The 13,797-nt window shown below is 41.1% G+C and overlaps 1 protein-coding gene across 5 annotated transcripts in view; it reads right to left on the bottom strand.

Moving 5' to 3' along the window:
* Positions 1–13,797, bottom strand: part of col22a1 (collagen, type XXII, alpha 1) — a 57,423-nt gene that overhangs the window by 34,624 nt on the left and 9,002 nt on the right. For 3 of the 5 annotated variants that reach the window (XM_051389447.1, XM_051389446.1, XM_051389450.1), the window contains 13 exons: positions 8,672–8,783; positions 7,337–7,460; positions 6,623–6,898; positions 6,349–6,429; positions 5,682–5,798; positions 5,525–5,569; positions 5,357–5,419; positions 5,105–5,143; positions 2,722–2,775; positions 2,565–2,618; positions 2,422–2,475; positions 655–708; positions 506–550 (listed from right to left, as the gene is read on the bottom strand). In XM_051389447.1, the coding sequence (XP_051245407.1) occupies positions 506–550; positions 655–708; positions 2,422–2,475; positions 2,565–2,618; positions 2,722–2,775; positions 5,105–5,143; positions 5,357–5,419; positions 5,525–5,569; positions 5,682–5,798; positions 6,349–6,429; positions 6,623–6,898; positions 7,337–7,460; positions 8,672–8,783 (1,118 nt within the window). The remainder of the gene's footprint in view (positions 1–505; positions 551–654; positions 709–2,421; positions 2,476–2,564; positions 2,619–2,721; positions 2,776–5,104; positions 5,144–5,356; positions 5,420–5,524; positions 5,570–5,681; positions 5,799–6,348; positions 6,430–6,622; positions 6,899–7,336; positions 7,461–8,671; positions 8,784–13,797) is intronic. The other 2 variants (XM_051389448.1, XM_051389449.1) reach the window with 2 other exon arrangements.

Below are 13,797 nucleotides of genomic sequence, written 5' to 3'. Positions count from 1 at the left end.
TTTATTAGAAGAGTCTGAATTGTGTCCTAACATCAGTGTGATGGCAAAAGGGGGAAGGTGTTAGTGGAGACTCAGAGGAAACTTCAGACATCAACAAAGCTTTAGCAGGCCTGAATGAGCTGCATTAGAGCCAAACGCCCCCTCAGAATCCCAGACAGGAAGTGTGGAGAGTGAATCAAGGAAGCCACATCTGTTTACACAATCACGCCCCTCACTTCTCAGCTCCTCTGAGAAGAATGGTCTCTCTCAGAAGTTAACCCTGTCGTATTTGCAGTATGAACTCTGTTATGCACAGGTTCAAACTAGCATCATGGTTCACGTCCCAGGACATGCTGGGAAAACAGCAATGAGTTCCTCAGTATCTACTATTTTGATCAAGTGCTCTTGAGTGAGATGCTGAACCCTATCTTCTGCAGTAGACCTATTGGGCCAACACTAACAATTGCAGCGGAGAACTCTCAGATAAGAACATGTGATACGGTGGAACTGGTGCAGTATTACTTACCTTGACTCCTGCAGTTCCTTTTTCACCTTTTATTCCGGATTCACCCTACAACAAAACATCTTAATATTAATTTCAAAAATAAATATGATCATTTATTAATATCAGATCTTAACTGATCATTTGGTGAGGTGCATTAAGAGCATACTCACAGCGACACCTTGTGGTCCCAGTGCGCCAGGAATTCCTGCATCCCCTTGAATTCCCTATATGATATAAATCGAGCAACATTATATTAGTGGGCATTATTGACTTGGGACTCTCCAAAAGTGTCACTGTTACTGACTCAGCAGTATACTGCAGGCCAACTGGGGGACTGCTGAGTCAGAGCTAAATCAGTGTAAGAAATTGAACTGACCCGCTAAGAAACCGAAACCCCAAAAAAGAAACGGCTCTTGTCAGTGACAAGACCCCCTACGGCTGAGGGTTTATTGAAGACATCTGTTTCCTTTTTGCACTTAATCAGGTCTATCACTGCAATGTAGAAAAACTATGCTTTAATCAAACTGTCAGCTTGATTTTGAAAGCTCAGTTTTGTGACTACTGTCTCTTCAGTCCTTAGCACTTTGCTTTGTGTGCAACATAAATTACTGATTAATCAGTTCATTCACTAATGTATTGTAAAGTATAATTTTTCATGAAAGACATTTTGAAAAGCACAGGTGAAAATGATTCAATTAAAGATGGCTGAATTCCATATGGTTCACACTGTTATCATTAATGTTATTGATTGCTTTTCCTGTGAACTGAGCCCACTTTAGGCTACTGTAAGTCAGCTCAACTTATAAGCTTCGTTATTATTAATATTAAACTACTCAAACTCAACAAACCACAGCCAGGTAGCAAACAGTTGCTTACTAAGATAACAAGCATGTACATGGTGCAACATTAGCTTGCATTTAGAGACATTTCTGGATCTTTTATGAATGCAAGTCGAATACTCACTCTCCTTTTTGCTCTGGTTTGGTCAACTCCTGACCCAAATGTGTGTCTCTTTAGCTGCTAGATACTTGACTTTGTTAACTCACTAGTGTGAGTTAATAACTTTGTCTGCTGTTTGTGCCACAGTAGGTAGCGAGCATACACGTCTCATCAGAGAACAGCTGCCATTTATTACTCAAAATGGATCCTAGTGAGAGCTTAACACATTAAACAATACAGTAAATGTGCCATGACAACCAAACAATGAGTTAAAAGAGACTAAATAGTTATGTGATCATTCTCTGTGAATTCATTTATTCACAATTGATTCATTATAATAAAGAAAAAGTGTTTTAATCAAACACATCCCACAAAACATATAGTCTAGATTGGGCACCATATCTGCAAAGCAGATAAACAACTGTCAGATGGCTTCTATTTGAGTGCTCACCTACTTATGCACATATATTTTATTTTGTGTTAACATTTCATGTTAATGGTAATACTATACATTAGGTCAAAGCTGGGGTTAGGAGGAGCCTTTCTCATGCATCGTCAGTCTCTAACCCTTGCCGTGAAAGTAGCATTTAGTAGTGATTTAGTATTCCCTGCGTTGTATCAAAAGGGGGCGATCATTCTCTCCAGTCCTGGGTCGAGCAGCCTGTCACAGTCCATTGGCCAAACCTCAGCCAGCGCCCCTCCCTCCTCCCCCTGCTGGCTCTTTCACCAGCTGCTGCTTCATCCAAGGGAAAGTCAACCAAACTGGCCCCCTTTTTCACAGGAAATCGATAACAGGCTGAGAGGTAATTGTCCAGAAAAACGTATGTACGCCCACTTAACAGAACAAGTGCATCTCTGAGATCAGTGCCAAAGCCAGAATGACTAAAGATCCTTTATTTTTATTTTTTTGCCCGCATCAACACTATTTTAAAATCCTTACAACAATGAGCCAAATACATGTGAGCTGGATTAAAAATGGAAAGACCACATTCACACACCTTTAGTCCAGCTGGTCCTGGCAGCCCAGGATCACCAGACACTCCTGCCGCACCCTATTTACAAGAAGAAAAAACACTTGAAAAAATGTGCATTTTTAAGTGTCACAAACCCTGACCGAAATATCAAAACATTTGTTTCTTACTTTGTCTCCCTTGTCTCCAGATAAGCCATCAATACCTGGCACACCACCAAGTCCCTGTGAGATGATTGGAAACAGAGAGTTAACACCAGCATGTAAACTTTTAAGATTCAACATAAAAAAGAAATCCTCCACATGTCCGGGTTTACAAGTGGCACACCTTCTCTCCTTTTTGTCCAGGAGCACCTGTCAACCCTATCCTGCCTGTATCACCCTGTAAACAGAAGGCAAGTATTTACTTAGACTGTTCTGTAATACAGAAGCATGCAGGATGGCCGGTAAGTACAGGCGACGATGGCGTGCTGTCAGAGTGTCAACCTGCTAGCGTCACAGAACATGGTTTAGTACACGGTGGCTGGAGGATTAATGTAGAATTGACTTGATTAAAGGTGCTGTAAGCAAAATTAGCATTTTGGCTAACTTCCAGTCTGTTCCTGTAGTTAGCAGTCCCCCCCCCTGAAATTCTGCTGACTGTTTTTTGTGGAGTCCTCTCTCCTGATTGGATAAAGTTGGAACGGGACATAAGAAAACATATGCTGTATTCTGAACCGCCTACTACATACTACAGATGAACACAGCATGCAGTATGTAGCACATGCTACCCCCGCAGGCACTTGTGGGGCTTCTCAACTCCAAATATGTTGGAGCACATTTTCGATTTGCCAACAACTTTCTTAAAACCAAAGCCAATATTGGAAATCTACGCAGTTGATTTCTCGCCTAAAAAAGCATCAGAAGTGACTTTGGTTAGGAAATAGCATATGAAACTTGCACAAAACCTTCCATTGTTGACCTTCAGCTGTTGTGATCATTCCAGCACTTTGCACTGTGAGACACAATAGGTGAGGTAGGTAGGTATGTTTGGCATCCTGCAGATTTAGCTTTTGTTTGTACACTGCATACTATATGCTATACTTCGAACAAGTCAGTACGTACTGCTAGTATAGCACGCAGTTACAATTACAGCCTCAGTTTACTGCAGAAAGGAGGGACTGGCAGACCTGTGTTACTGACTGAACACTCTATATCAGTAATGGCTGTCAGAATGTAAAGCTATTTGCCTTATTTTAACAAAAACTCACTTACAGCACCTTTAATTGAACAGTGGAACACACAATAAGTCAGACATTTGGACAAAAGACAGAGGTTAACGTTACACACAGTACACAAGGAGTTATACAAGTCAAGATACACAAAAACACAAACTTTTGAGTAAATGTTTGGGAGCCAGAATATGCTAACAGCTGTCAACCGCTTCACCAAGACCCACTATGGTCTGGTCGCACATCCAACCAAAGACTCAAGGAACAATGGCTTTCTATTGTCTTCAGAGTGATGCACTTTTGGTCTGTGCACTGATGTCATATGCTGTGCCAAGGAATCCCTTGCAAGCTGGACTGTGTGAAAAGTAATGGCTGTTAAATTACACCCTACCACGAGGTCTTGCCCACCGCAAGACTTCCCTCTGCTTCATAAACCACTTTACTAGTCACAGAAGGTTGCCCTTTAATTATTTTAGGAGCTTATATCATTTTAACGCACGTCATTTCTTTCATCAAAGAGATTAGGAGAAAGGCCCCCGCTCGGATGTGCTCTATAACGAAAAAGACATTATCTACAACAACGCTGCTACACGGGGAATTGCCTGTTCTTGTCGGTTAAAGATGCAATTAGAAGCAATCAAAGCCGGATGAATTCACTTTCACCCCATGCGACTCAATGACCGACATAGCCATTTTTAACCACAGCTTCAAGTCGGCTTACGTCATGTTTTTGCATCAGCTTTGGAGAAGTTTACAACAACAAATTGCAGTCTTCTCTGGGAGAAAGTGAAGACAGATGCTCATGCAGACAGTAAGAAATAGAAAAGCAACAGGGATGCTCAGCATTAAAGTTTGATTTAATGCTGTTTTATCAAACCAGCAAGGTTTCCAGGAGCAAGAACTACAAAATGAAAATAAATTTATCATGAAATAAGTTCTGCTGTCTGTCTGACTGCATCACTGACGTAAAATAAGAAAGCTAGAGTTATATACGGGAGGTACCCCTGTATTATCCAGACGAACCACATTCTAAAAACTATCACAACCAAAGTAGATAACACAAGTGAGAAGACCATGTCTCGTCTTCCAGACCTCTTGTGGCCATTTTAAGTGTCCCTCTCTGGACAGCTTGAATGATGCGCGCCGAGGATTTTGTCTCAAGGAATAAATTATACTCTGAGACTCCCAGCTGGCACTGCCAGGCAGTAGAGAGGCTGTGATTTGAACTGGGTGGGCGTCTGCGTAGACCTGCCCTCTCTGCTACACATCCTCTGTGGTAACCTGTCCTGTAATTCTGACAATAACAGCTATGAGCATTTTCCTAGCCACTCCCTGACAGAAAAGACGTCGACAGAAAAACATCAAACAAAAGATAGGAAAAGGGGAAAGACAGAAAATATCATTTTTGTAAGGAAAAAAGTAGAAAATAGGGTCATGCAAATAAATGTATTTGGGTTAACATGATGCTCATGCAGCATCAGTCAGAGCAGGTTTACTTACCTTCTCACCTCTGTCACCTTTGACAGAGATTACTTTGCCCTGCAAATAATTAATCGATAAAGATCAATTATTATCGAGGCCGGTAGAAAAGCAGATGAGATAATAGCTGGAAGGCATGCAATGTGTATGATAGTGAATCTACAGTACAACAAAGCTTGAAACTATCATAAGTGCTAAACACGATGTGCTGAAGAAACTCAGTCAATTTAGAAATACTACTCCTGTGAATGTGCACACTTTAGGTTTTCATACAGTTTCTCCTTTTTCTCCTCTGATTCCAGGCGGTCCGATGGCGCCCTTAGGGCCAGTGTCACCCTGAAAACGTATGTTCACACAGTAAAAAAGAAGAACAAACAAATCTGGAACTTAATGGAACTGTAGTTACACACAAACTAGTACTTAAAGGCAATGGTAGATGACCTTTTCACCCATAGGTCCTGCAACACCAGGAGCGCCAATCTCTCCCTGTGAGAAATGAAAACACAGACATCTTTCGAAAGCCATTAAAGAAAGGATTCCCACTCATCCATGGAAATAATAGACAGGGATAAAGTCTGGTAGAGGCAGGTGGCTTTACCTTCTGTCCTGCGGTGCAGGAGCAGTTCACTTGAGGTCCTCTTTGTTGCTCCACAACAGTAGGTGTTGGAGTGAGGATCTCCACTGGGGGGGCCTCTGTAACAACTTTCCTAGGGCACTGAAAGGAGCATATTTAAGCCAACACTGATCATCAAAACCAAAAAATGAAGGGATGGTAGTGTGAATGAGGTTGAACGAGGATCTGATGAGCATTAAGGAACTCTGACTTAACAATTAACGTCTTTCAGATGACCTTCTATGGCTGTTAAGCTGTCTGTGTCTTTTCCCTGCACGTTAAATATGGTGCTGGGGGAAAAAATGATATATGGAGCCAGAAGGTGATTGGAAACAGCTAGCCTGGCTACAGAGTTTAAAAACATACATATCGACACTTTAAGCTACATTGTTTTAAAACGGTTTCACATGAAATTCTATGCTGTAACAATAGCTAACAACGGCACAGTCTTTTAAATAAGAGACTAGCTTGGACTAAAGACAGGACAGTTTATTGTGTTAAAGTGTCGTGCAATTAGAAACAAATCTACATATCTGACTGCAACTTTTAATTCAAACAGATCCAGTCATGCATCTTTGTTTCACGACTTATTTGTTGGCAGCCAAATCTTTAATTCATCACCATGATTGTTGACACCGACTAAAATACTCACGGGTCCATTGGGTAGATCACAGCAGGTTTCCAGCTCTGCATGCTTGGAGTCACAGTAAATCATCATCCTCTGGAGGTCAAACTGCATGGACACAGACAAACAATGAAAAGAGCAATGTCAAGAAAGTAACCTTGGCTTACACTCTTCTATCTCACACAATATCTCCAGAGTGGAGGCTATTAGGACATTTAAAATGTACCACTACCTGCTCTCATAATGCTTCATTTCACTGCATGAGTACATTAAACTACTACACATGCAGGCATAGACTCACATCGATTGGCACGCTGTCATACAGCCTCTTCCCAATCACTGTCTTCCCCTGAATATCAATGTCCTCTCTGTCCTCAATAGGCAGAGTTTGGATGAGTTTGCAGTCCAGGTACAGAGACACAGACTTGGCTTCGACACTGAGGCCAATCTTGTGCCAGTTGCGGTCAAACAGGTTGTCCACTTCTGGGTTCTTGAACACAGCTCTGACAGCATCCTTTGTCAGCCCGACAGCGTTGTACTCCACCGCCTTGTTCTCACCGTCCAGGCGGATGGACACCTGACAAGTCAGAGGCAAGATAATGTCAAGGATAGCAGGTGAAAAAGTACAGGCAGTCAAGTTCAAGTCAAGATGTAAGGAGATCCGAAAACATTGTTTTCTGTAGAGGCAAATTATGAAAGTAAACAATCAATCCAATTTAAGGTACAAAGTTAAATTTTTTTTATACAAGATTTGTTAGGTCATATAAAAGCTTTAAAAAAAGTTTTTAATTTAACATGCATAATTATGGTATTACATATAGTATTATACTTTTAGATTCCATTTGAAAATGATCAGGAGTCTTCATTTTATTTGGCTTGGTAGAGGTAAATACACCATTTCCCAGTTTAACACCCAATAATTTAAAAAGGATCTGAAATAGTCAGTGAGCTGAGCCTATTCTAAGTTGACCTTGTAATAGTCACATTTATTACTATTTACTTTTCGTTGACCCACCTGTGGGATTCCATATTTGTCAAAAACCTGCCAGAGGTACCAATCTTCACGCCTTGAGGTTTTCCTGAATTTGAATGTCGTCACAAAGGCATATTCATCTGGCAACCCTTGAGAAAACACGTCTCTGCAGAGTAAAAGAACATTGTTATTGCTAACAGACTGTGTTTTATTTTACTCTGTGATAAACACACACTTGCAGTGACCCCATTACAGTTTAGACATTAATGTACAAACCCCAAATTAAACAGTGTCTATGTTTCACCACGTAACTGCTTTGTCTATATACACTGTTCCTGCTTCCTACTCAGAGTGACATATTATTATTTTTATTATGAACAGAACATATGCATACAGTGTTAACATCCACTGTACACTCAGCCTACTAAAACCTTTGATAAACATGCATGGAGACATTCTTTTTGTATTCATATTTTTTGTTGAACTATTTGTTTTTACATAAAGATGATGCTTATGTCTAGATGAACCTAAAATCTGGAACAGTCTGCTGGGAGAAATCATTTTGAATAGTCAAATTAGAGTCATCCACATCTAAATACTTTGCTTTGTGACTACTCTCATGCCTGCACTGTAAATATGAAGCTGCAGCCAGCAGCCAGTTAGCTTAGCTTAGCATATTGACTGGAAACAGGGCAAACAGCTGGCCTGGAGCTGTACAGTGCACACAGGTACAAAAACCGGCCTATGAGCCCCTTCTGGTTTTGTATATAGAACCAGAACTTTACTTGTTTACAAAATAATGTGTTAATAAACCTTTTTCACAGCAGCCATTTTGACATGAAATATTAGGGTAAACACAGGTGTTACCAATAACACCAGTTAAGGCGGTTCCAAGCAGGTCAGGATGCTGCTGTTGTGCATGGTGGTCACTAAAAAGTCTCCACTACACTAAATGGAATGGAACCTATTAGTATCATTGGTAGCACCTGTGATTACCCTACTATTGTCAAAATGGCTGCTGTGAAAAAGGTCTTTTTGCGAGCTTTAGAGAGGTTGATAGATGGATCTGTACCTTTGAATAGAGCCAAGCATATTTGTGCTAAGCTAAGCTAACTGGCTGCTTTATGTAGCTTCATATTTACCTTACAGACATGGGAGTGGAATCAATTTCCTTATCTAACGCTTGGCAAGTAAGCAAAAGCATTTTGGGAATTATAACAAAATGCTGAACTACTCTTTTAATCAAGTGCATTGACAGGGTACATACACAATCCATAGAGGGGGATGGGGATTACTGCGGCCATGACTTCCCATCAGATCTTTAGAAATATTTAATGTGGAGTGTATTGTTTGTAGTGTAACAGGGTGGTCACTTACTCTGTTTGCTGTACAATGGGCATGGTGCCAAGGCGGACATAAGAACTTTGGCCATCATCATCTCTGGTTCCCAGAATATCTCTCACACTGAAGTACTCCATTAGGTCGAACCCTGCAGCAAGCACAATAAAATAGCCTAGTTGGACTCGAGACAGTCTCTCACACACGCATAAATAAGCACACAGGGCTCTTGAGTCGTGAGGTTGAGTTATGGTTTTGTCAGATTTCTCGGGGTATGCTGGGGTTTAATTGGGTCTGCCTCACCACACCCTGAAGCCACTGTGTTTGTGGCTTTTTGGAGGAAGATTAAAATCACAGTATTACTGAATAACTGGAAAATAGAGCCATTTGTTGGCTATTCAGTTTGTTAGATTTGCTGCCAGAGGAAAAAACTAGTTGCCATCTCTGAGAGTCTAAGAGTGTGTGCACGTGTGTGTACGTTGCCAAGCAGTGTGTGATTTGAAGTGGTGTAACCACAGACCGTATTTAGGTGGTTTAGAAAGGACACTCCCTTGTACAACAAACAAGTGCTGTAGCTATGGTAATGCCAACAGAACCACCGTAATGTGGTCAGTTTGTCCAGCAGATCTCACTGGAGGCTGGTGGTCATGTTGAGCTCTTCTGAAACAGACCGTGCCATTAGTGAGCCAGCAGGACGAGGGCAGCCTCAACATATTCCTGCACGGACTTATAGTAATGCAGAAAAATCTGTGAGGCGTAAGGTTTCCGGTGGGCATAGTAACACCAGTGGACTAATCTTCCAAAGAGGAAACTGGAACATTAAGGTGGTAATGTGAGAGTCTGGCAAAAGCTGAGTGGATGTCATTAGAAATAGCCTGGAAACAGGTGGTAAGACACCCAGGCTGCCCCTGTGCCACTAGCAACAGAGTAAAAAATAACAGTAAAAACCTGAGCCGTCATAACAGACTGAATAAGTGAGGGGATCACAGCTACTTTGTCTGTCAGGAAAGGCCACTATGTGTCCCAGATGCACTGTTAGGGATGACAGATTACTATGCACTCAGATTACTCTTCACACAGGGTGGAGAGTTTCTCTGTGCCGGTTGGTATATGAATAAGACCTCTTTGGGGGGACATTTCTCATACACTTCCATTCATTTCGGAACCCATTATTCACTCATGTTTAAAAGCTACCTCTGCTGGTCAGTAAACACCTTTGACTCAAATACTGTTTGCCTTGAGTTTCTCATTTTTTATAGTTGATGTACTTTTTCCATAAATTTCGTATCAATGACTATGTGCTTGATCTTGATACTTTGGGCTTTGAGTCAGCTTCATGCACAAGCCTAAAATTTTGACTTTTTCTATCTTGCCACGTTTTAAAAAAAAGTGCAGGTTTTTTTATTTCATGACCTTATATGCTATCAATGGCTTAGCTTTATAGCATTATCACATGCTTACTTTGTGGCAAGACATTATCCCACATAGCAATATTGGTTTGGCCCATACACTCGGCCCAAATACAGCAATAAATTACGGTCCAGATCTGGTAGCCGCATATAGCCTATGATATAGCCATATCTCAGCCAGCTGTATGACCATAGCTGACCCTATTCTGGCCCTATGTTGGACAAGACAAGCGTCAGCAATGTTTTTTTTTTTTGGCCATGGTTTACAAAAGTGTTTCCTGGCTCAATTTCCTTATTTAACTAGTCTGCACATTAATGCAGTGCTGACTGGGGGAAGAGAATGAGGGACAGTTGGCTGAGATGTAGCTATGTCACGGGCCATAAGTAGCTAACAGATCTGGGCCACCTGTGGACCGTAACTCATTGCTGTATTTGGACTGAATTTAAGTGGGCTGTGTGGACCGTCACTGGGCCAGACCAATTTTGCCATGTCTCAATCAGTATAACTAGCATACCTGAGAGTGTGTGAGTGCTGGAATCAGACACATTACTGTAGCTTTGTTCTCTAATTGTACCTGTGTAATCTTTCAAGTTTCAAGTTTCCCCTCGTTCAAAATCAAAAGACACACTCATACTCGCAAAAACACACCATGGCAGAATACATCCAGCTCATTAAAATCTGCTGACAGAAGTCTGGTATAAAACAGCTTTGCTTACTTTTGAATCAGAGCGGAAATACTTTAGCAAGTAAAAAGATCAAGCAACTAATGTTCTCTAAAGCTCAGCTCTGTCTTTTGAGCACTGGTGATGCCATGCAAAAGGGATGTTTTGCCGCTCATCAGTCTTGCTGAAGGGTTGCTCGAGGAAGCCATGCAGCTGTGAGTTTTGCTGGCCCCGACTCTCTCTGTCACCATGCTTGCATCGTTCACCGCGCTGTTTCTATGGCTGTTTGCGGGCCATCTCAGCACAGAGCTGTAATTTGGACTGGCAGTGGATAGCGTATAATCAACCCAAAAAGTTATTTTGGACAGCCAAAAACGACCAATGGGGTGATCTGCGGGAAAAGCCAGATGAGTTCACTGACTGGGAAAAAGCGAACGCATACAAACACAGCATTCTTTTGATCAGAGCAGATGGCAACATTTGTGCAGTAGATAGTGAGACACAGAGCCGCAAACACACTCTGCATCCTCCCGTGTGTTCTCAGTACCCTGAGGGGTCAGACAGCCCATGATAAATACAAGTCTGACTCAAACCGCAGGTCTCTTGGCTGTCAAATTATAATCAGTGACAAATAGTCTCGACATTTCTCACGGAGAATTACACTCTCTCAGCGGCAGCGTAGAGAGCATTTGTTGTGTGATTATAAGAGGGAACCTGCAGGAGCTGCTGGTGTAGTGACGATAAGTACTGTTTGTGTAGTACTTCTGTGTATGTTGAGAAAGTCTCTATGTGCTTACTGTAGCCACAGTTCGAAAAAAAAAGTTCTTTACTGAATTAAGTTTGAGAATGTATGTCTTAAAGCTGGGCCACAGTTACAGACTTACTACATTTTGGAAAACCCCGGATGTCTTTGTCATGTCAGGCAGCTTCAGACTGCAGACCACTGTTTGATAACATTTTGCCCCCAGTTCAGGTTTGGGCTGTTAGATGTGATTATGACTTGGGCTAAAAATTAGTATCCGGTTAGTTCTCTTGGTCTTATCAAAAGTATTGCTCTGAAGATCAATTCTGAGGCTGTTTTCGACAATAACAATAGCAACTTCTGATCAACTGATCTCAATTTCAGGCTTAAATAAACAACTTCTGATGAGTCCCATCCACTTACAACTTAAGCTCCATCCATGTATAAGCCCCCCCCTTAAGGTAAAAAAATAAATTAGTTGTTTGAACAAATGCACACACAGATGAAGGTGTACTTGCTCATCCTTAAACATGACACAACAGTCTGTGCTATAGAGAAAGCCAATAATCATCCATATACTTTCTCTCACTTTGCCAACATCTAAACTTAAATAAAAACTACATTTTTAAAGGTACCTGCTGGTCCTTGGGCCATACTGTGGGAACTGTTACAACTTGGAAATCCACTTCCAAATTAGTAATCTTACATCATGATACTAACTTAGGATGTAAAAGGAGTGAGTAGAAGCTCTTAGGGGGCACCATTTCATTTGTGGTGCAAATAGCTAAATGTAAAAGAAATATGAATCAGTGTGCAGTATATTTATGGTGTATTCCACAACAACCTAGTTTTTGGTTACAAGAAAAGATCTTCTCATATAGTTTTCCAGTGGAACAAGACTTGGGTTTTGGATCTGACTTAGAAAGACAAACAACACAGCCCAACAGGATTTATTCCAATTAGAGTGCTTACAGCACATCTGACAGAGTGGTACATCTGCTTAAGAAAACATCAGCGGGTTTCAGTGATTTATCTGAAGTTAGTTCTAATTCCTTTGCGGGTTTAGAGGAAAAGCGTAACCACATAATTAGCACTTGCCCAATGAAGAGGATCTGATAATATGTTTCGACAGTGGGAAGTGATGCTGTCAGCTGTGATCAGAGGCACACACTCCTCCACTCTGTACTGCAAAATCACACTTGACTGGCTGTTTGACCGAAGAGTCACTTTAACTTGTGAATGTATCAATTTGTCATATATCAAAATGTAAAGCCTTCTCTACCTAACATCGGGAGCGACACTTATGGCTAGTGTTGAAAAGTTAATTAGTACATTTACTCAATATCTGTACTTCAGATACTCTGTATGAATTGTATTATTTTGCTGAACTTGTTTTTTATTGAGTATGAAGAGAGGTTGTCAGGGTGATTTTAAGGGAAGATTGATTGGGAGTCATGCCAATCCAAATACATATATTTTAGGACCATGGCACATGGCTATTTGGCCGAAAAAGGTAATAGTCATGCGCGAAGTGGGGCCGTGTCACAGCAAATGTGTATTGCCAGTTTAAAGTGCAAAGCTAACAGTGGTGTTCTCAAAAGGCTACATTCTGTGGCCCCCAAAACAGCCAAACCCCAGGAAAAGATAACTATTTTATGCCAAAAATGTTATAAAGAAAGCCTTAGATATCCATTCTATCATTGTCATCCATCTCTTGCTCAACATGTCATTCTCTTGCCAAATTTGATTTATTTTTTATTATTTCATTTATGGGCTCAGTGGTTGGCACAGCAGCGCTGTAGCTAAAAGTTCTTCACAGACTGCAGTCTGTCTGGGCTTTTTTTGTGTGAAGTTTGCATACAGTGTCTGCATGAATTTCCTCTAGGTGCTCTGGTTGCCTCCCTATGCCTGAAACCATGCAGGTTAAATGAATTGGAAACACTTATAGGGGCGTATGAGTGAATTAACTTGTTGTAGTTGTCAACCCTGTGACTGACCTGTGTACTCTGCCTCTCATCCAGTGCATGCTGGGATAGGATCCAACCCCCCACAATCCTTAAACCGATTTGTGGGTAAACGAAATAGACGGATTGTTTGATTTGTGGCTGCAATGTTAATTATTCCTTATATTTTAAATTAATTCCTTATTGGAAAGCCGGCTTCCATCATGAAATAATTTGAAATGCTGTTTAAAGAGACTTTTAAAGCCTGACAAAAATATAGTTCTCGAGAAACACTACTTTCGATTTTGAGAAAAAAAACCACAAATGGATACTGCACAAAAGAGCCCCCAGCAAAATGTCCGTTGCCCCCTTGTTTTAACACTATCAGGTGTCACTGTGCCAGCCAAA

This window comes from Dicentrarchus labrax, unplaced genomic scaffold, assembly GCF_905237075.1.
Source record: "Dicentrarchus labrax unplaced genomic scaffold, dlabrax2021, whole genome shotgun sequence".
Classification (NCBI taxonomy): domain Eukaryota; kingdom Metazoa; phylum Chordata; class Actinopteri; family Moronidae; genus Dicentrarchus; species Dicentrarchus labrax.
The sequence above is the reverse complement of the archived record's forward strand: the minus strand, read 5'-3'. Positions and strand labels throughout refer to the sequence as shown.